We start from the raw sequence: 23,943 nt of genomic DNA, 5'->3' as shown, positions 1-23,943 counted from the left end.
GCTGGCCAAGCCATTCTCCATCATTTTTCATCAGTCCTGGCTCACTGGAGAGGTCTCAGAAGACTGGAAGTTGCCCAACGTGGTGCCCATCCACAAGAAGGGCCAGTTGGATGAACCAGGGAATTCCAAGCCTGTCAGCCTGAGCTCAGTGCCAGGCAAGATCATGGAACAGGTCATCCTGAGTGCAATCACACAGCACTTACAGGATGGCCAAGGGATCAGGCCCAGCCAGCATGGATTTAGGAAGGGCAGGTCCTGCCTGACCAACCTGACCTCCTTCTGTGATCAGGTGACTGCCTGGTGGATGTGGGGCAGGCTGTGGATGTAGTCTACCTGGACTTCAGCAAGGCCTTTGACACTGTCCCCCGCAGCAAACTCCTGGCCAAGCTGTCAGCCCATGGCTTGGATGGGAGCACTCTGTGCTGGGTTAGGAACTGGCTGGAGGGCTGAGCCCAGAGAGTGGTGGTGAATGGTGCCACATGCAGCTGGCAGCCAGTCACTAGTGGTGTGCCCCAGGGATCAGTGCTGGGCCCCATCTTGTTCAGTATCTTTATCGATGATCTGGATGAGGGCATTGAGTCCATCATCAGTAAGTTTGCAGATGACACCAAGTTTTGAGCAGGTGTTGATCTGTTAGAGGGAAGGAGGGCTCTACAGAGGGACCTTGACAGGCTGGACAGATGGGCAGAGTCCAACAGCATGAGATTTAACACATCCAAATGCCGGGTTCTGCACATTGGCCACAACAACCCCATGCAGTGCTGCAGGTTGGGGTCAGAGTGGCTGGAGGCTCTTCCCTAGGAGAAGATGACTTGCTTTCCATAGGGGCCTATGTCTCTCCACAGAGGACAGGAGAGATTCCTGGACTAGACTTACGATTTTCAAGAGTAGAAGAAATTAAATTCTCTCCAGAGTGAAGAGAGTTTGTGTTCTGCAACCTGCTGCCTTTTCTGTGAGGCTTTCCATTAAAGTGGTGACCATATTTAACTATGGCTAGTTCAGGAAATTTTATGAGATCCCTGCACTTTAGTTACATATCTGCACAGAACAGTTGTTCAACAGTATATTGAACTCTTGTCACACATACTCTTAGTGCCTCTATTTCCATTGATTTTAAAAGCCAAGCTTTAAATATGGTAATTGGCAATCATGTATTTTATGTTCTGAAAGTAAAAACATTTCTAGTTAAATGAGTTATATATTCATTTTGACATACACAAAGTTTACCTTAAGACCAAACAGAATCATACAAAAACAGAGCTCAAAGTTTGGAAATTACTCTTTTCAAATGAGGCCCACAATGGAAGCAGAAATTTTCCAAGACATTTTTCCTACCATTAGTACACATTATTAGAAGTAATTGCTTTTCCCTGAAGCCTCCAAAAAGCAAAAGAAATGATCACACAGCTTGTAAATTGACCCATTCTTCTTCTTCAGCATTACTGCCAGGAGCATTTAGAAAAATACAACCACTTTCATTGCTCTTAAATAGAACATTAAACAAATCATATTTAACTTTAAAGCAAACATGAGAAAATTCAAGCAATGTTCTATTTCAACAAGGAAATAGGGGAAAAAAAAAAGGTGGTTTATTTGCTTACCTCTTCAAATTTTAGTGCAATCATCGAGAAAGCTTTAAAAATCGCATCTGTTGGGCCTGTTATTGTCACAATCCTCTCTGGACAAGAGCCTTCTGAAATATTGATCCGAGCACCACTCTGTCAAAAAGAACAAGTATTTTTCAAATTCATACTCCCCAGGAAGCAAACTAAGTAGGATTAGGGATACAGTTTGTGAAGGACTGTCTTGAAGCATCTAATTCTCTTCTCTGCAACTGCAGCCCCAGCACCATAGAATTTCAGCACAAATTGATCACACTCTAAAAATTCATCCAACTGTGGGAAGCCAGATTCTGTCTGGGTAAATACTTACACACTATGCAGATAGTGCCTCTTTAATTCAACCTTGCAAATAAATGCATAATCAAATATTTTCCCTTGCAAAGGTTAAGCTTAAATTGGACCAGAGTTGCATAACTTGATTCTCCCCCTGTATGCTGCACTGGTTAGGCCACACCTTGAGTACTGTGTCCAGTTCTGGGCGCCTCAGTTTAGGAAGGATGTTGACTTGCTGGAATGTATCCAGAGAAGGGCAACAAAGTTGGTGAGGGGTTTGGAACACAAGCCCTATGAGGAGAGGCTGAGGGAGTTGGGGTTGCTTAGCCTGGAGTAGGCTCAGGGCAGACCTTATTGCTGTCTACAACTACCTGATTCTATTCTATTCTATTCTATTCTATTCTATTCTATTCTATTCTATTCTATTCTATGCTATTCTATTCTATTCTATTCTATTCTATTCTATTCTATTCTAAACCAGGTTGTCTCCAATGAAATATGCACCTCTTTGTTTTGGATTCCCAAATGTGGCACTTGATCTCTCTAACTGGGACATTGCTTTTCACTGTAGACAAGGTTCCTTACAGACGTCTCATGCGAAGGCAGTCAATTAATATCCACCAAATGACCCTTTAAAGGAATAGCAGTAACACAGGCAACAGTAACAGTGCTTGCTTAAGGCAAGGAGCCTGTTGGAAGGAGTTATAAAACCTAAGTCTTGGAGACAAGCCAGGATGGCTCTCAGGTATACTTAGTCCTCTTTATGCCACTGTGACAGTGCAGAGAAAAACGTATTTACATCTGGTTTATGAGTTAAGAGGATCTTGGTGTAGATAATGACCAGTTCAGGTAGTATACATCCTACACTTTCCCTGAGGTTTTAGGTGTGGAAATGTGTCAATGCAGCCTAACAAGTCACTGGGAGCCTCCCTGCTCAGCCATGAAGGTCTCCTACCATGTCTACCCGATTTTTTCACAATGCTCTGAAGGCAGTGAAGCATTCTCTGTGGCAGGGAAAACAGTCTGCAGGCACTGGGGAGAATGAGGTTTATGCAGTGCCTTGTTTTGCTTGCAACTTTTTCAAAGGTTGTGAGTAGTAGGTGTGGAGGTCTGCCCTGTCCACATCCTACTCACAGCTGCAAAAGGGTGAAATGTTAAGGCATTGCCAAGACATTGCAGAGGGATACCCTGAGTTCTGCCAGCCTGTCTCCAGATCTACTGAAGCTTGTACCTACCCTCAAGCTTTACACAGTATCAATCTAATGGTTCAGATTTTGGAAACTCTCTATCAGGAGGCCAAGCCACGTGCAGGGCTGATGTAGATACACTAAAGAATCCTGCACTGAATCATGCTGGATAAGCCGTTCCTGAGATAAGACAGCAGGAGGCATATTACTGTGGGAATGAAAGACTCCAGACTGCTGTGGTGATAAGGAGATTGCATTAACAATGTTTAATTCAGGACTTTTATACACCACCACTTGCAAAGAATGCTGATATTAAGTGAACTGCCCTCTTGATGGCAGTGTCGGTCTGCACACACTGAATTCACCGGCTCTCTGAGCTGGAAAGAAAGGCAAGTGAAGACATCAAGGCTTGTCTTACCTCCTCTCTCATCTTCTTGACTGTCTCACCTTTCTGTTAAAGAAACAAAAAAAGCAAAAAGAAAAAATGTCAGGTTGGGCTGATGAAGTGAACAGATACACAATATTTCAGCATGAAATGAAAGAGAGAAAATAATTTCCTGACCTTTCCGATAATGCTTCCAACCTCCTGAAACAGAAAAAAAAAGGACACTGTGAATAATAATGACTCACTACACATCAACGTTTCCTTTGCTCTTAAGCTATTTCACTACCATTTATTTCCAATCTGCAGTGTGCAGCATTGCTGCTGTATACAATTATGTCACGTTAGTTACAAAGAGGTGGACTGAAAATGCAGCTTTGCAGCTTTTACTGGTTGTGCAGGAATACCTTTCACAGGAGCTGGTTTTGTGGTTACAGATCAGTCCTGCTACTACAAACACAGATAAACCCCCATTGGGGAATGAAACCTTCAAAACTAATAGTACTGCACAGCCTGCATGTAACACAAACATCAAAATAACTGCTGATCTCTCTGAGGGCAGGCATTTACTGACTTTACACCATGTAGCAGCAAGAGATGAATTTCCATGCTACCAAGTGTTACTGTGTAAACATCTGGTGGCCTTTCTTAATCTCCCAATTAAGCATTTACAAAAGATAAAAAAAATTGCTAATCACTTTGGAGGAATTTGGGAATTGGTGCCAGGCTCCTGCAAGACTCCACAACGGGACAAAACAATACTGAGAAACAGTACTGGGAAACAATTTGGCAGTTCTGGCAAGGGTTAAATAATTGGTGAATAAACCCAAGAGGTAGTGAATAGTCAGGACACATTACACAACTCACACAGGTTTGAGATCAGACTGGAAATCACAGGATCATAGGATGTTAGGGGTTGGAAGGGACCTTTGAAGCTCATCGAGCCTGGTCCCCCTGCTAGAGCAGGACCAGAGAATCTAGCACAGGTTGCACAGGAACACATCCAGATGGGTCTTGGAAGTCTCCAGAGAAGGAGACTCTACAACCTCACTGGGCAGCCTATTCCAGTGCTCTCTGACCCTCACACCAAATACGTTCCTCCTCACGTTGAGGTGGAACCTCCTGTGCTGTAGTTTATACCCATTGCCCCTTGTCCTATCACGAGGTGCAACTCAGCAGAGCCTGTCCCCTCCCTCTTGAGCCCCAGCCCTCAGATATTTATAAACATTTATCAAATCCCCCCTCAGTCTTCTCTTCTCCAGACTATCATCTGTTGGAACGGAGACAGGCTAAAGGTATACAGAACTTCCCTCCTGTACTCAGATTGTGAAATCTACTTGAAGGGTGAGAGATGGCTGCACATGGTCTGATCTGTCCCAGATGATATACAGTTCCGTTCCCACCCACACCCCCCCCCCCCCCCAGGCTATACTTAAGTCCAACTTATCCAGAAGCACAGTCTAAAGAGTAAGATTTAACAAATTGTCCTCCATTGCTCTACCCAATGATGGGCTCATGACAGAGCTTCACTCTGCAATAGAGAGTTACCTGCAGTAACCTTGAGAAAACTATTTGTCACCAGAGGGTTATTTATAAGCTTATAATAGAAAGTGTTCCTTGTACTTGCAACTTTTCATATCCTCCTCACAAGGCACAAAGACTTTTCATTGAGAAGAAGACCTACTGCAACGAGGAACTTTAGCATATGGTTCCTCTGCATGTAACACCAGACCGAGGGAAATAATAAATACAATGCTGGAGAAGGCTGTCATCTGGACTCACTTAGACTAGCAAAACCTTAGAGTAGAATGGTCAAGGGAAAAGTCCCAAAAATGAGATCCTTCTGCCTGTGCAGACCAACAAGCTGGGCAAAAAAAACTTACGGGGCAGAAGATGTCCTTAGGGTCCCAATGCACAACTCCAACATAAGTATGAGAATGCATCAGCAATGCATCCCAGATCAAACAAATGTTAGCATGAGTGTAGCCAACAGGATGAGACAAATGATTCTTCCCTTCCTCTTGTGTTTGTGAGTCCATGCCTCAAGGTTTATGGCCTCTTTTGGGCTCCTAGTACAAGGCACACAAGGACACACTGGACTGAATTCAATGTAGGATCATCAAGATGGCCAGGGGACTAGGCCACAGCACACAGGAGGAGGGGATGAAAGAATTGTGTTTGCTTGTTCTCAGGAAGAGAAAACTTAGCAGGATCTTATAGCAGTGTACAATAAGGAAGGCAAGTTGCAACATCAAATTCCTACTCAGTATGAGGAAAATTGGACATTACAATATGCATCCAGAGAAGCTGTGGAGTGTCAGCCCCTGAAGGTGTCCAAACTCAGCCTGGGCAAGTCCCTGAGCAACCAGGTCCAATGGGATCGGCTTGATTTGGGAGGTCAGACTGGAGACCTTTGGGGATCCCTTTCAGCCTCTATGGATCTGTGGTTCTTCAGGATGGCCTTATACCCATTGAAGTCAATGCCTAACTATCCATAAAGTTCCTCAACTGAATGAAGACTCCTCCAAACTCTTTTGTACTTACTGATCAGAAAACATATATTCTGATCAGAAAATATATATTGTCCAGGCAGGAATCACAAATCTTCCAGAGGTATCCGCTTTGGAAACCAGGTTCTGCTGGCTGCTGTACAGTAGACCTTTACATACTATAGAGTTGCGTGTCCGCTCCTGTTAAAGCTCCCTGTATCCATCTAGGACTGTGAAACATCTGTACATCTGCACATACAATGTAAAGGAGCAGCTCTGTGAGAAGAGGAATGATTGAAGCAGACTTGCTGCAGTTTTGTGTCGTGTGACCAAATTATCCTGTATCTCTTAATACGTGGGTTTGGGTTGCACCTCTTCCCATGGCTGAGACAGCTGTACCAGCATGCTCTATAGGCTGGCTAATGAGGTGCATCTTTTGGTTAGCAGTGCCACAAATTCAGGACACTTATTCCACAACATTTATAAGATCTTACTGTTTATTATATATCACTATAACTCTACCAACCTGCTTGCAACTGCTGAACAGGATTAAACAATTCAGGGAGTAAGACTCTCAGTAATGACAAGCTTTAAGAACCCTTCATATCTAGCTGCTCCCACCTGCCTACTCAGCACATTTAGCAGTCTTACCTTGAAAACTTTTTCCATTCTTTTCAGTCCCAGCTTTCAGAAAGAATTTATAACCCAGATTCTTAGGAGGTAGAAAGACCTTTTGCTATAGATGAGCACATTGTGTTTCTATTGCTATGGGCAAGGAATTGTGTTTCAATCTGTGGCATAATTGTGGCTTTTGTGTATCTGAAGTTTCATTAGATGCTGCAGGCCTGGTCTAGAACCTGCAAGTGTATGCCACTATACACTTCCAATGAAACCTGTCCCAATCCATTTGATTATCCTGTGTCTTTATGACAGATGTTGTTCTTTCAGAAACGCATGAATGGGTCCTGGCTAATAATAACTACAAAAATATCTTCCTTGGAAATAGGACAAGATAGTTTCACTTTGGAAACAAAAAAGCAATATGCCATTTGTAGCCCTAGTGAAAAAGAAGGTCCATTTCAAGCAAGGAAATTGGGAATACTTAAACAAGCAGAACAGGGCATAAAACGTTAGGAGTCTCAGTCCACTGAGGGCTGTGTGAGTTTTGCTATTGACTTTAGTAGGCTCAGGAATTTTACCTGACTGATCATCACCTTGCTATTGTCAGTGAGTACAGGCTGCCAAAGAACTTAAAGAATGAGCAGTGTGAATCCCAGTGAGAAAAATATTTCAATGAGACTGATGACCAATTCCTCAGGACATGCTAGAAAATGTTCCTGTAATGGAGCATGTGGGGCACAAACCAGGTAGCTCTTCCAGGATCACATAAAAAGACAGACCCTGCTCTATTACCATGGGGTGTGCAGCTTCTATTACCAGCACTACAGGGTGAATGGAATGCTAAACTCCCAGGAGCCCTGTGATAAAGCCACATCTAGAAAGAAAACACATTTGAAAAATAAGAATATATATCCTCAGCCCAAAGTATCTGACAAAGCACAGGCTATATTTCAAAGCCTGCAATTCATCCAGGCAATGCTTTGACTGCCTATGTTTACCCACTTTCTATGAGCAAGGATAAGGCAGAATCAGTAGCACCAAACTGTACAAACAAGAAAGTCTGCTAAAAAAGCACTGAAATGAAAGAAAAATAGCCTCCTCCTATGGTGGGGGAACACACCTATCAGGAGGCAAGGACGGGGTCCTGGCAACAGCCAAAACCATCCACACTGATAAAGTTTTCTAGACCAGCATCAGTTGTCTTTCCCATTCATAAAGAGGCGTAAAAGAGCTCAGCTCTCCTCTGAGGATAGAATTGCCGATACTTGTATAAACTCATGAATACAGCTTAATGGAAGATCCCAGGAACATATTCCATGAGGATATTCTGAACAGTGTGTCTGCATGGAGCACATGGTGCTTCAGCATTTTTCAAATGCTGGAAGAAAAGTCAGGTTTTAGACACTTGATGTAATGTGTCTGCTTCGGGGAACAAATGACTGCCTTGAATAAACTGAGAGTCTGATTTGTGTTCTGGGGTTACATGGGATTATCCCTGCTGACATGAGCGAGCTCAGGTTACTAGGTGATACTTCAGTTGTCACTGTCTGATGGCAACTGCCCTAATTTAGTAAGGCACTGCAGTCCAAGCCCTTACTAGAACATATCTCATGCTAACAAATGCATAGTATATGAGAAGAGCTTCAAATCTGTCTTTGTGATGTAGATGCCAGTGTCATGAATCTGCCACAGGTCCATCTACTGTTTTTTTTGGGTGGCTGTGCCAATGGACATTTATTATTTGCTTTTTGATAGTAGATGGGTAACCAATTTACATTCAACTTCACACCAAACCTCTTAGCCTTCATTCCAAAACACAAACCTAACATCAGTTCTGCTGAAGCAGCAGCACTGAGCAGGGTGTGGCCCTTCTGCAATGTCAGTTCATTACAAGGATGATCAAGAGACTGGAACATCTGTCATAGGAGGAAAAGATGAGAGACTTGGGGCTGGTTAGTCTGGAGAAGAGAAGACTGAGAGGTAATATTATGAATGTTTACAAACACGTGAAGGATGGGTGGCAAGAAGAAGGGGCCAGACTCTTTTCCGTGGTGCTCTGTGCCAGGACAAGGGGCAATGGACACAAACTAGAACACAGGAAGTTCCACCTCAACATACAGAAAAACTTCTTTACCGTAAGGGTGACAGAGCACTGGAACAGGCTGACTAGAGAATAGGATAGGATAGGATAGGATAGGATAGGATAGGATAGGATAGGATAGGATAGGATAGGATAGGATAGGATGGGATGGGATGGGATGGGATGGGATAGGATAGGATAGGATAGGATAGGATAGGATAGGATAGGATAGGATAGGATAGGATAGGATAGGATAGGATAGGATGGGATAGGATAGGATAGGATAGGATAGACCAGGTTGGATGTGAAGTCTTCTTTTCTAGAGTCTTTCAAGACCTGTCTGGATGTATTACTGTGTGACCTGCCCTAAGTGATCCTGCTTTCACATGGCAGTAGAACTGAATCTCCAGAGGTTCCTTCCAACCCTTACCATTGTATGATTCCATGATTACAGCTGTGGACTGATGAGGGAATTCTGTTTGACAGAAGTGGGAATATTTGGCTATGCATCTGGAGACACACTGTGTCCAGGGGCTGAGGCAGAAAGACCTCTGCCCTCTCAGTTATTTTTTTTTTAGGCTAATGAGAAACTTTCAGCTGTTGCTACTACAAACTCACAATGAGGAAATTCACTTTGTGTGGTATACATGCACTTGGGGTTTTGTTCTATGATTAGAGCTCGTAGGTACCACAGTAATGCAAACAAACAAAACAAGAGCTATAATAGCAATAGGCAGGACAGTCAATCCTCATAATACCCTGAGAGCATTCATGGAAACTAGAAGGAACAGAACAAACATTGTCTTAGTTGGCATTTTATGGCTGGAATTAAATTACTGACAAGGTACTTTGTTGTGTCTTAACAAGTGAAAAATAAAAGGAAAAATAAAAGGGAAAAGGGCATTACCTTCAAGATGGTAAAAAATTATTTCTGTGCTTGCTTTACAGTCTTCCAGGGGGCAATTAAGCAGGCACCAAAAAATCAAAACCAAAATCACAAACCAAAACAAAACCACCCCCACCAGTACAAGAAGCCCTGGTGCTAAAAATATATTACTTATACTCATGAAAATAGCTATTTTCTCCATGATTTTATTCTGTCTATATCCAAGTACCTTACAGATCTTGAAGGTCTTTTCCAACCTGGTCTATTCTATTCTATTCTATTCTATTCTATTCTATTCTATTCTATTCAGTTTCTTTCTTGCAAGAAATTCTATATATAGCATCATTAAATAATCACCAATGTATCTGGAAGTCACCATTGAAGCTTGATGTAAGTTCACTTCGTTAATCAATCATTCCAGTGCCACAAGGCACCCACTGATTCTGCTGAAATCACTGAGAGAGGAGAGTTCCTTAGGGCATCTAAAAGTAAGCTGTAGGTACTGGAAGCTTAGTGCCTAAAAACCAAAGCACTCAAGAGTTTTGTCCAAACCTGTATATTTGACTGCAGATACATTCTTCTGAATCAACACTGCTGAAACTATGAGAAATGTATACTTGAGCAAATGCTATTAGGGAAGGGAGATGGTAGAAGCCCAGGGAGGTGGTGGAAGCCTCATCCCTGGAGGTTTTTAAGGCCAGGCTGGATGTGGCTGTGAGCAACCTGATGTAGTGTGAGGTGTCTCTGCCCGTGGCAGGGGAGTTGGAACTAGATGATCCTAGAGGTCCCTTCCAACCCTAACAAATCTGTGATTCTAAGGAAAAGCTCCACTCAGACATTGTCTCTTTCCTCCATCGATGCAGATTATACATTCTACACAGTACAATTTTGCTTTTCCCTAGATGTGTTTAAAATCTGGTTAGGAGACTTCCAGAAGCTTCTAAAAAAATCATAGCATCACGGATTTCTCCAGGGATTCCCTTATTAGGATTTATTGTCAAAACCATATTTTACCCCATTATTTCCTGCTACAAGCGCTTGTTTCATGCAGAATAACAACACACTCCATTACACTCATATTTATTCTCTCCAGGTGTGGATGAGGATGACTGCAGAAAGCTAGACAACCCCCTCAGCCTCCTGAAACTTGGTTGTTTTTCTGTGAACGCCCCCTCTGCTCAGTTTTCAACACTGCTCACACGTGTGGCACCTGCTGCTGAGCACAGAACCCCAGGTGTGATTTTGCCAGGAGAACAGTAAGGTAATTAACATCTCTTTGCCCCACGATGCACTAAAGCTGTACCTCCAGAATTGCATACTCATTTGCTGCAATAGCTTTCCTCCCCAGCTCAGCATATCCCAAACGTGCTGCTCTCTAGACACTGCCACACCTGATGCCTTTCAGCCTTTTATGCTTTCCAGGTTTCTGTCTCTCGCTGAACGTGTATCTCCCAAATTATCTTCCCTGGTTAATTGCCTCAACTCTCCAATTTACACCTCTCAGTACTTGCCAAGAGTTCTACTTCCCTGCCAATTATCCTTTCCCTCCTTCATCCCACATGTAAATTATTTTGTGGTTCTTCCCAACCATCTGACTATTAATCCACTTTGTTTTCAATTTCTGAACTCCTTCCCTTCCTCTAAAACATTCCTTAGACTCAATCTATTATTACATTCTACTTTGTTTTCTTGCAGACTTCACTGCACTGAATATGGTTTCATTAATGCACTCCTTCATAGAGTTCCTCTGGAAATGATGCATTTTTTCTTCTGCAGGTTTGTACTGGAGGGAGGAAGCACAGACTCCTGTGCCACCATTACAAGATGGTGACCTGTCCTTTCCCTGCTGGCACATTTGAACATTTTATCCTGTTTCATCTCATGGACATGACTTTTAAATCTCCATTTAGCTACTTTCCTGGAATTTAGTCTCTTTCTCCTAGCACAATCTCTTTACCGTCTGCATCTACAATTAACATTTAATGGTGAGTCTCTAGGGTCACAGAATCACAGCACAGCTTGAATTGGAAGATCATCTAGTTTAAATCCCCCTGCCACAGGCAGGGATACCTTTCACTAGACCAGGTTGCTCAAAGCCTCATCTAGCCTGGTCTTAAACAATTCCAGGGATGAGACATCCACAACTTCTCTGAGCAACCCATTGCAGTGTCTTATCATCCTCATAGTAAAGAATTTCTTCCTAATGTCTAATCTAAATTTACCCTGCTCTAGTCTGAAAACATTGCACCTTGTCTATCATCACAGTCCCTCTCCAGCTTTTCTGTAAGTTCCCTTCAAGTACTGGAAGGCCACTATAAGGTCTCCCTGGAGCCTTCCCATCTCCAGGCTGAACAAACCCAATTCCCTTAGCCTGTCCTCATAGGAGAGGTGCTCTAGTCCTTTGATCATCTTCATGGCCCTTGTCTCCAACTGATCTAAGTCTCTCTTGTACTGGGGCTCCAGAGCTGTCCACAGTCATCCATGTGGGGTTTCACAATAGCAGAAGGGCAGAAATCACCTCCCTTGACCTGCTGGCCCATGAATCTGTCGATGCAGCCCAGTACACAGTTGGCATTTTGGGCTGCAGGAGTACATTGCCAGCTCATGCCAAGTGCCTCATCAGCCAGCACCCCCAAGTTCTTCTCTGCAGGGCTGCTCTCAAACCACTTATCACACATCTTGAATTGGTGCTTGGGATCACCCTGATCCAGGTGCAGGACCTTGCACTTTGCTTTGCTGAACTTCATGAAGTTGGCAGGGACTCACCTCTCTAGCCTGTCAAGGTTCCCCTGTGTGGATCCCTTTCCTCCAGTGTGTTGACTGCACCACACAGCTTGGTGTCAGCAGCAAAATTCCTGAGGGTGCACTCTGTCCCACTGTCCATACCACTGACAAAGATGTTAAAGAGCACCAGTCCCAGTACTGATCCCTAAGGGACTTCACTTGTCACAAGTCTCCATTTGGACATTGAGCCATTGATTGTGACACTTTGAGATTGGCCATCCAGCCAATTCCTTATCCACCAAGTGGCTGATCCATCAGATCTGTGTCCTTTGAATTTAGAGACCAGGATGTTGTGTGGGACAGTGTCAAATGCTTTCTACAAGTTCAGGAAGATGACGTCAGTTGCTCTTCCCTTACCCACTGATGCTGTGACCCCATCATGAAAAGCCACCTAATTTGGCAGGCAGGATTTGCCCTTTGTGAAACCACGTCAGTTGCCAACAACTACCTCCTTGTCTTCCATGTGCCTTAGCAGAGTCTTCAAGAAGATCTGCTCCATTATCTTGCCAGGCACTGAGGTTAGACTTACTGGCCTGTAGCTCCCTGGGTCTTCCTTATTTCCCTTTTTGAAAATGAGGCTTATGTGTCTCCTTTTTCCATTCAGTGGAACTTCACCAGAACACCATGACTTTTCAAATATGATGGAAAATGGATTTGCAACTTCATTGGGTGCTTGGTGCCATGGTTTAGTTGATTAGGTGGGTTGGATAATAGGTTGGACACAATGATCTTGAAGGTCTCTTCCAACCTGGTCTATTCTATTCTATTCTATTCTATTCTATTCTATTCTATTCTATTCTATTCTATTCTATTCTATTCTATTCTATTCTATTCTATTCTATTCTATTCTATTCCATTCCATTCCATTCCATTCCATTCCATTCCATTCCATTCCATTCCATTCTATTCTATTCTATCTGCTAGTCTCTTCAGGACCTGCAGATGGATCTCATCAGGTCCCATAGACATAGGTACCTTCAGGTTCAGTAGATGGGCTTGAACCCAGTCTTCCTGCCCCTTACAGTGGGTTGCAATCAGCCTGTTAACACTGTCTGTGTACAAATACAAATACAAACCAGCCTCAAATCATGTAACCATTATCCATCCTAATCAAAGCAGCTGTTTTTTCAAGAGTTCTTTCTTTCTGGGCATACATGATCAAAACTAGAACAAGTGAACTGCAAATGTCAAGCACTAAGGTATGTCAGCAGACACCTGTGTGTGGGGCTATGATTTTTGACAGTCTTCCAACCTCATTACTTTAGTTAGCAAACAAGAAAACACTATGTTAGCAAGGGAGTGAAAACAAACAAAACAAACAAAACAACAGGCACAAGTTAGGGGAATAAAAATATCAGCAGAAGGTGACCAAGGAGTAACAAGAGAGAAACACTGAGCTCCATCAAAGAACTTATAACATGCAGACAGCCAAGGGAGGTTGTAGCCAGGAGGAGGCTGGTCTCTTCACCCAAGCAACCAGTACCAGAACAAGAGGACACAGTCTCAAGCTGCACCAGGGGAAGTTTAGGCTCGAGGTGAGGAGAAAGATCTTCACAGAGAGAGTTGTTAGCCATTGGAATGTGCTGCCTAGGGAGGTGGTGGAGTCCCTGGAGGTGTTCAAGAGGGGATCAGGCGTGGCACTTGGTGCCATGGTTTAGTAGTCATGAGGTGTTGGGTGACAGGTTGGACTTGATGATCTTTGAGGTCTCTTCCAACCTCACTGATTCTATGAAAAAACTTTTGATTTTGACAAAAATTTAAAGAGGTAGAAAAAGTGAAAGTTGTATGTCTTTTGGAGCTTGAGTTTTGCCTTCTTTACAGAGGGCTTTGATGGTTGGGTACTGTTTGCCCATGAACGCACACACACACTCAGTTTGTGTTCCCTAAGCCCCTCAAAAATGTTGATCTGATCTGAGTAAATGCTGCTACTTTTGCCTTTGCTGGAAGCAGAAATCTTACCATCCCTGCCATATTCCAACCCTGACCAAAAATCATGAAGTTTACAAAGGTAAAAACATATCCTCATCTATTCACATATCTATCCTACACAGCAATTTTACTTATTTGACTTCACAAAACATCAGGAATTAGATGGAAAATACAGAAGTAGGGCAATGTAAACAGCACCAGCACATATTCCCTGTTTTTCTCTACTGAAATGCATGAAACAGCTTTATTCCTTAATGTGGTGCACCTTTCTCATTAATAAAAGATGAAAATGCTTTCTGCATTATTTAATATCTAACTCCTACATATACTTCAAAAGCTTTTCCTGTTCCTGCCCTCTCTGAAGCAGCATCCAGGTATTTCAGTTAAAAAGGTCCCGAGCAGCAGAGGCTGCGGTGCCATGGCAGCTTTAAAGGATGCAATCATTTTAGTTTAACTCATTCTTAAATACTTCCAGTGATGGATGGTGCAGCATGCTTGGGCAGGCTTCTCCCCTCTTCACAGGCCCATAAACCAAGTTTTCCCTGACTTTACTTTTAAAATACCCTGCCTGTGGATGGGAAGAATGTCTGATCGCTGCCCCTGTGGCATACTCCCCAACACTTGTCCTCTAATTCATCACAACCAGGTATGACAAATATTTTGTGCTGCTCCTGCTTTCTCTTCAGGGTTATACTCTCACAAGTGTCCTAAGACGGGCAGTGAAGCTGGGGAGGGGTCTAGAGAACAAGTCTTATGAGGGGCAGCTAAGGGGACTGGAATTGTTTAGTTTGGAAAATAGGAGGCTGAAGGGTGACCAATTGAGCACACCCTAAGTTTGCAGATGACACTAAACAAGGTCAAGCACTTCGGTCACAATAACTACATGCAACGTTACAGGCCTGGGCAGAGTGGTTGGAAAGCTGCCTGCTAGAAAAGGATCTGGGGTTGCTCATTGACAGCCATCTGAACATAGGCCAGCAGTGTGCTCAGCTGGCCATGAAGACCAACAGCATCCTGGCCTGTATCAGGAATGGTGTGGCCAGCAGAAGGAGGGTGCTGTTCAAAAAAGGATTGGACATGGCACTTGAAGCCATGGTTTAGTAGTCATGAGGTGCTGGGTGACAGGTTGGACTTGATGATCTTTGAGGTCTTTCCAACCTTATTGATTCTATGACACTTGTTTTGTTTGCAGTTGCTACATATGCTTTTTAATTGCCCATTCACTTGCAGATTTCTCTCCACTCATACAAATCCTGATTTTTCTGTCTGCAGGTACAGAATTTAGCTGACCTGCCTAATGAAGGTGCCCATTCCTTGACTTAAAGCCCTGTGACCGTTTGAGGCTGTGCCTTTAAGAAAAGGACAGTACTGGGGCACTATGGCTGAATGTTTTGCAAACAAAAGACAGGTCTAAACGAATTTCATTGGTAGATTGGTAGGATGCAACTTTAAGTTTTGAGTGCAGCTGAGACTTTCCTCAGTTCACTCTTCCCTCCTCCCTTTCCAGCTCATTTGCTTCTAGGCTCTCTGCCAGACTGACCTTGGACAGATAAGCGTGTGGCCTACTAACACTTTGCTTTAATTTATAACTGCTTTAATTAATAACTGCTCTTTTTCTCTCTTTCTAACCCTCTTTGGGGAAAAAAGGGAGAGAAGGGGGTACAGGGGGGGAACCTTCCTCAGCAGAAGAGGGAATTTCGTTCCTGTATTATCATTTTTCTTTTTACTTTGCTGTATATTTCTGTGTATATATTGTAAATACTGTAAATTGTGTATATATCCTGCATTCTCTAAAAATTGCTTGTAAATATAGCATTTCCCTTTTGCTTCTCCGGCTGGCTAGCTGTGGTTTTTCTTCCTCTTTGTGGGGGAGAGGAGGCTAGGCCTTTCTCTCTAACCCTCCACAAGCCCCTACACAAATACATGAAAAGTACACCTCAAAAATTTCCTAAGTATGCAGAATTTACAGCCAAGGTAACTAAGCAGAACAGAACAAGTTCTGGACTTTCAGTCAAAACTGAAGCAAATATCAGAAAGCACACAGACCTTCCCTATGTGAAGATACACTGGTAATAAAGTTTTAGAATAGAATAGAATAGAATAGAATAGAATAGAATAGAATAGAATAGACCAGACCAGGTTGGAAGAGACCTTCAAGATCATCATGTCCAACCCATTATCCAACTCACCTAATCAACTAAACCATGCAACCAAGCACCCCATCAAGTCTCCTCCTAAACACCTCCAATGATGGTGACTCCACCACCTCCCCGGGCAGCCCATTCCAATGGGCAATCACTCTCTCTGTGTAGAATTTCTACACAGAGGGACAGAGCTAAGGTTAGTAAGGATAGATCAGCATAATTCCACGAAAAATATTAATAAATAAATAAGCCCAAAATGATAACACAAAATAAGACACAACTGGGAGGGATGGCTGACACAGCACAAGGCTGTGCTGCCACTCAGCAGGATCTGGACAGGCTGGAAAGTTGGCTGGGGAGAAATTTAATGAAATACAACAAGCACAAGTGTAGAGTCTTGCATCTGGGAAAGAACTCCATGTATCAGTACAGGTTGGGGGCTGATCTTTTGGAGAGCAGCCCTGGGAAAAAAGACCTGGGCATTCTGGTGGACAACAGGATGACAATGAGCCAGCAATGTGCCCTTGTGGCCAAGAAGGCCAATAACATCCTGAGGTGTGACTAGGAGGTTGAGAGAGGGTCTCCAACCCCTCTACTCCGTCCCAGCAAGGCTGCATCTGGAATATTGTGTCCACTTTTGGGCCCCTCAGTTCAAGAAGGACCTCAGGGAACTGCTTGAAAGAGTCCAACGCAGAGCTGGAGGGAGTGGAACGTCTCCCATATGAGGAAAGGCTGAGGGAGCTGTGTCTCTTCAGCTTGGAGGAGACTGAGGAGTGATCTCATTATTATTTATAAATATGTGAAGAGTGAGTATCAGGAGGATAGATCCAGGCTCTGCTCAGTGATGTCCAATGATAGGACAAGAGGCAGTGGGTGCAAGCTGGAACATAGGAGATTCCATGCAAAGATAAGGAAAAACTTTGTCACTGTCAGGATGACAGAGCACTAGAACAGGCTGCCCAGAGAGGTTGTCAAGTCTCCTTCACTGGACACATTCAAAACCCACCTGGATGTATCCCTGTGTGACCTGCTCTAGCTGATCCTGCTCTGGCAGGAGGGCTTGACTCAATGATCTTTTGTGGTCCCTTCCAAACCCTAACATTCTGTGATTCTGTGATCTTGCTTTAAAAATCATCTCACTGAATCCAGTTTGCTGCTGTTACTTTTTATAATGGCCTTTTAATTCCCCTTTTCTCTTTCAAGTTATGACCAGTTATTTAAAACCCAAGCTCTGCTTCACTTAATTGTTTTGTCTGGAAATACTAATTAGAGATTAGAAATTTCTGCCAATGCCATTATAATAAATCTTAAGGAAGAGCCTAGAAATGTGTTGCTTCATTTTCAGAGGCACATAAAGCTTTCAGAGTGACCTTTTCACATGGAGTTCATATTGACTGAGAGATCCTTCATTCTGCTATAGAGTAATTTCTAAATCACAAAAATTACATCAAAGAAACCGTAAGACTGTTCCTTTTTATGACCACAATAAATTCTGATTTAATGTCCTCTTTCTAATACTTAGGCACAACAGAATACATGATTAGAGCATAGTAGAGTTAATAGTATACCCATCGTGCCGTGTTAACTAAGAACACATGGTACACTCCCACTTAGAATTTGAACTTCATAGCTTTTATGGGTTCAATTTAGACCCTTGGGACTGCACATGCATTGAAGATTGGACACAGAAAATCATAGAATTGTTAGGGTTGGAAGGGACCTCAAGGATCATCTAGTTCCAACCCCCCTGCCATGGCCAGGGACACCTCACACTACATCAGGTTGCTCACAGCCACATGCAGCCTGGCCTTTTAAAAACCTCCAGGGATGAAGCTTTTACCACCTCCCTGGGCAACCTGTTCCAGGGTCTCATCACCCTCATGGGGAAGAACTTCTTCCTAACATTCAACCTGAATCTACCCATTTCTACTTTTGCTCCATTCCCCCTAGTCCTATCATTACCTGACACCCTAAAAAGTCCTTCCCCAGCCTTCTTGTAGCCCCCTTCAGTGGCCAAAAGAAGGTCTCTTTGGAGTCTTCTCTTCTCCAGACTGAACAGCCCCAACGCCTTCACTCTGTCCTCATAGGAGAGGAGCTCCAGCCCTCTGATCATCCTTGTGGCCCTTCTCTGGACACATTCCAGCGCATCCAGATCCTTCCTGTAATAGAGGCTCCAGAACTGGACGCAGTATTCCAGGTGGGGTCTCACCAGAGCTGAGTAGAGGGGGAGAATCATCTTCCTTGACCTGCTGGCTCTGCTTCTCTTGATGCAGCCCAGGATGTGATTGGATTTCTGGGCTGCAAGTGCACACTGCTGGCTCCTGTTGAGCATCTCATCCCCCAGCACCCCTAGGGTCCTTTTCTTCAGGGCTGCTCTCAAGTCAGTAGCTGCCCAGCCTGTATCAGTGCTTGGGATTGCCCCAACCCAGGTGCAGGACCTTGCATTTGGTCTTGTTGAACCTCATGAGGTTGGCTTGTGCCCACCTCTCCAGCCTGTCAAGGTCCCTCTGGATGGATCCCTTCCCTCCAGCATGTCTGCTGCACCACACAGCTTGGTGTTATCAGCAAACTTGCTGAAGGTGCACTCAATGCCACTGTCCATGTCGCCAACAAAGATGTTAAACAAGACTGGTCCCAGTACTTCACGTTGTTAAAAGTGGTTGCACACAGTCATTGATGGTTAACAGGAAAATTAGCTGCTTCTAATTTAACTTATATTTTTTAAATTAAAAAACCAAACCAAACCAAACCAAACACCTAGCCCACAGTTTAACTAAGATGTCCTGAAAATGACAGAAGCTCGAGTTTTGCTTTAAAGGCATGAATCTGAAAGAAGCAGAGCTGTCTGACACTGGTTCAAAAGAAGCATGGGAATTTGACTGAAACCAGCAGGGCTACTTATACCCCCCAAGGATAAGAATAGAATAGAAGAATAGAATAGACTAGACTAGACTAGACTAGACTAGACTAGACTAGACTAGACTAGACTAGAATAGAATAGAATAGAATAGAATAGACCAGGTTGGAAGAGACCTTCAAGATCATCACGTCCAACCTATCAACAAATCCAACCCACCTAATCAACTAAACCATGGCACCAAGCATCCCATCAAGTCACCTCCTGAACACCTCCAATGATGGTGACTCCACCACCTCCCCAAGCAGCCCATTCCAATGGCCAATCACTCTCTCTGTATAGAACTTCTTCCTAACCTCCAGCCTAAACCTCCCCTGGTGCAGCTTGAGACTGTGTCCTCTTGTTCTGGTGCTGGATGCCTGGGAGAAGAGTCCAACCTCTGCCTGTCTACAACCTCCCTTAATGTAGTTGTAGAGAGTAATAAGGTCACCCCTGAGTCTCCTCTTCTCCAGGCTAAGCAACCCCAGCTCCCTCAGCCTCTCCTCATAGGGCTTGTGTTCCAAACCCCTCACCAACTTCATTGCCCTTCTCTGGACACGTACCAGCAAGTCAACATCCTTCCTAAACTGAGGGGCCCAGAACTGGACACAGTACTCAAGGTGTGGCCAGTGCAGTGTAGACGGGGAGAATCACATCCCTGATCCTGCTGGTCACACTATTCCTGATCCAGGCCAGGATGCTATTGGCCCTCTTGGCTGCCTGGGCACTCTGCAGGCTCATGTTCAGCCTACCATCAACCAGCACCCCTAGGTCCCTCTCTGCCTGGCCGCTCTCCAGCCACTCTGACCCCAGCCTGTAGCACTGCATGGGGTTGCTGTATGTAAGGATGTATTCAAATATTTTTTTGGACTGGGACCAGAACCTGGTACAATCAACCTCTGAGACCTAATTTTTAATGCAGACCTGTACAGATTTTAGGTGGGTTTGGTAAGAGAGACTGTTATTCAATTTGTTTGGCAGATCCCTATTTGAAATGGAGCTTTTACACACCAGATGCCTGCCTGAAGCTGAATCTTGGGGGGGGGCGGGGGGGATAAATCAAACAAAATGATTTTATCATTTCTGAGAAAACACATAATTTGACCTGACATAACCTAATTTCTGAGGTTTTTCTAATGTCTGAATTTAAACCATATCCCCTCACACCTAGCAGCTCCATAACCAAAACACAGAGGGAAGTACCTTAGTCTCCTATTTATGCTGTTGGTATGTTTGTGCCATAGGTTGAAAGTGTGGTTTTAAAATGTGTTGTTTTAATGATTAAATTAAATTTTAGAAGTAAATATATATATATATTTAGATTTATAGATGCAAATTTGATCTCTAGAATGATATGTGCAGATATTCACTGCTTCTTGTTAGGAAAGAGCCCAAACCACTTCTTTTATGTAACACTCATTGATGAAGCCTAATAATGCCTGGAGCTGCCTGATGCAAATAACACAAACCTACCTATAAAATGTGTTTTTTCAAATCAGAAGTCCATTTTGTGATCTGACAATCTGAAATAAACAGCTATCAGAGTGTTAAGTCTGACAGTGCTGAGCTGGCACTTTGTCTGTGGCACAGATTTCACACTTAATCTTGCGTGTTTAAGTGCTGTGGTAGACAGAAATGAAGCAACAGTCATCTTTCCAAAATAAATCCACAAGGGACCTGGACACATGCTTGGTATATCAGGGGGTTCACTCTAATGAGATCCTACATCAAAATAACATAGAACTACCCCACTTGCCTTCAACATATGATCAGAGGGCTGGAGCACCTCTCCTATGAAGACAGACTGAGGGAGTTGGGGCTGTTCAGTCTGGAGAAGAGAAGGCTCTGAGGAGATCTAATTGTGGCCTTCCAGTATCTAAAGGGGGCTACAAGAAACCTGGAGAGAGACTTTTTAGGGTATCAGGTAATGACAGGACTAGGGGGAATGGAAAAAAACTAGAAATGGGTAGATTCAGATTGGATGTTAGGAAGAAGTTCTTCCCCGTGAGAGTGGTGAGACACTGGAACAGGTTGCCCAGGGAGGAAGCCTCATCCCTGGAGGTTTTTAAGGGGCCAGGCTGGATGTGGCTGTGAGCAACCTGATGGTAGTGTGAGGAGGCCCTGACCGTGGCAGGGAGGTTGGAATGAGATGATCCTTGAGGTCCCTTCCAACCCTAACCATTCTATGATTGTATGCTTCGGTATAAGCAGGGTTTGTTCCAATGAATACGGGCTGCAGTGCAAATTTAAGTGTGATGCTTTGAAAGGCAGGGGGTGATTTTTAGGTCACAGCAAGGGTGCTTTTGACTTAGGTTGGAGGAGAAGGAGCAAACCCTCTGTCAATGGCACTGTCAGGCTCTGATGGCAACTGCACACAATCAATACACAAGCAGCTGCTGTGGCAACAGTAAATGCTTCTTCACCTTGCCGTGCATGAGCAGGCGTATGGTAAGCGTGACGTTGAGACCTCCTTCGGTTGCCTTTCCGTCCTTCGTGTTCATCCTGGCCGTGTATCTTCAATACTTGGAAGCAGCTTCGTTTTTGGTTTGGGGGTTTTCTTTGTTTGGTTGGTTGTTGGCTTTTTCTTCCCCTATTCACTTAACCTATAAAGAGAGAGAGAAAAATAAAAACTACCATTGAGTGGCTGAAGTTACTGTGAACTGAGAACATCGTGTTGTACAAACCAATTAACATTCCTCCTTTTGATTTTCTGGACTACAGCTTAGCGTTGAAAAGGCTCCTTTGATTATTATCCTTCCCCCACCCCCAGCCAACATTTTTAGCCCTTCACCAAAACCAAAATAAACTCCTTTCTGAAACCTTAAAAATTCTCTTCTCTTCCTGTATTTCAAAGCTGAAAGCACAGAGCACAACGGAGTGAAACACCATGGTTTTCTTCTGAACAGCTCTTGTCTCTGTTAGCATTTGCAGTGTGTATATGCAGTACATGCATGCATTTTCACACGTGCCCAGTGTGGTTTTCATTGTCCCCTCTGTTACTACCACGTTCTCTTTTTGCTCTTGCAGAAGAGGTATTTCTGTTTTCTCTCGAGCTAGAGAAAAATTAATTCTGAGCCTAAACACTGATCCCTGCCAGCAACAGCGGATGACACGTTATCTGAGACATCTGAGTAACTAAGAGCCACTTGCTGCTGTAAATCTGGGCACTGACTTTGTTTTTGTCTACCAAGCCCAGAGGTGGTTCAGCCCCTCAAAGGCCAAAGCTGATCTTCAGCCCCACCTAGAGTGAGATTTTTCCTAATTCCTAACAACAAATTGCAGATTTCCAGTCATTTACAAAGCCATAAATATCCTAAAATTCTAATGAAAGCTACACAGGCTGGCTTTGAAGGGACAAGCAGGATGCATTATGAGTGTATTGATGCACGGACATTTATCATTACAAATAAAAACAAGGGCAGGAAGCAATATTACCATGGGCAAGCAAATTCCACAGCAGAAAAGGCTTTCAGACTCCTTATTTGGTTTTGTCCTTTCCAGGCCTATCTTACAGAGTGAAATGACTTAGCACAAGGGTCTGCATCCCCAACACAAAAGCGAGGGGAAGAGTAACACACAAAACTCAGAGCTGAGATAGAGATAAGAGTTTAAGGTAACATAAGCACAATGTGTAATTACCTTTGCTAATAATCTAATTAATCTAATAATACAATACATGATTACTCCATCTTAGCCTATTTGCAGAAGTGGTGCAGTGAAATACAAAGGGAGGGGAAAAAAAGGCATAAAACAGAAACCCAAACCCAGCAGCTATGTGAGTCCCACTCTTTCCATTGCCATGCCTGCAGAAGAAAAAAAGACCACATCCAAGAAGCCAGATCTCACAAGCAGCAACTGGAACCAGAAGCCTCCCATACTGCAATCTGAACTTCAAGCCCCATAATACTTTGCTCCAGCCAGCACTTTCATTGTTTTGAAGCTGGCATGACTGCAGCATGGTATGAATAACAGCAGCAGGTTCAACTCAACCCATGACATAGAGCATAAGACCTCAAACAGACATCATGGCTCTCTGTAATCAACTCTCATTACTTACAACCCTGTTGGTATCTTGGTGTTTCCCCAAAATTTGGTTAGCACTGGCTGATGAGCACGCCTAGGGACAACCATTTTGTGGCTCAGAGCACACAACAGTGTCTCAATGGGGTTACAGGTTGTTGTTCCTGTGTGGAAACTGCTGAGGAATGATCTCAAAGGTGTCTTCCAACCTGGTCTATTCTATTCTATTCTATTCTATTCTATTCTATTCTATTCTATTCTATTCTATTCTATTCTATTCTATTCTATTCTATTCTATTCTATTCTATTCTATTCTATTCTATTCTATTCTATTCTATTCTATTCTATTCTATTCTATTCTATTCTACCCTACCCTACTCTATTCTATTGTATTCTAAACTACTGGAAGGGCCTACAAAATCATTCCCCTAAACAAGTCGCTGGTAGCATCATGCAAACTGTTTTGTCAACTGAATACAGAATAAAGCAGGTTGGAAAAGACCTTTGAGATCATCAAGTCCAACCTATCACCCAACACCATCTAAGCAACTAAACCATAGCAATAAGTGCTTTATCCACTCTCCTTTAAAACACTTCTATAGAATAGAATAGAATAGAATAGAATAGAAT

The 23,943-nt window shown here is 43.4% G+C and overlaps 1 protein-coding gene across 14 annotated transcripts in view; it reads right to left on the bottom strand.

Annotated features, from left to right (window-relative positions):
* LOC137445593 (poly(rC)-binding protein 3-like) overlaps positions 1 to 23,943 on the bottom strand; it is a 618,838-nt gene that overhangs the window by 53,341 nt on the left and 541,554 nt on the right. For all 14 annotated transcript variants that reach the window (XM_068147436.1, XM_068147437.1, XM_068147444.1 and 11 more), the window contains 4 exons: positions 21,717 to 21,896; positions 3,645 to 3,668; positions 3,501 to 3,533; positions 1,602 to 1,718 (listed from right to left, as the gene is read on the bottom strand). In XM_068147436.1, coding sequence (XP_068003537.1) covers positions 1,602 to 1,718; positions 3,501 to 3,533; positions 3,645 to 3,668; positions 21,717 to 21,794 — 252 coding nt within the window. In that variant the 5' untranslated portion in view covers positions 21,795 to 21,896. The remainder of the gene's footprint in view (positions 1 to 1,601; positions 1,719 to 3,500; positions 3,534 to 3,644; positions 3,669 to 21,716; positions 21,897 to 23,943) is intronic.

Source organism: Melanerpes formicivorus, unplaced genomic scaffold (assembly GCF_026170545.1).
Source record: "Melanerpes formicivorus ecotype bairdi unplaced genomic scaffold, bMelFor1.0.p_v2 SCAF_15, whole genome shotgun sequence".
Classification (NCBI taxonomy): Eukaryota; Metazoa; Chordata; class Aves; order Piciformes; family Picidae; genus Melanerpes; species Melanerpes formicivorus.
This window is presented reverse-complemented; position numbering and strand designations above follow the sequence as displayed.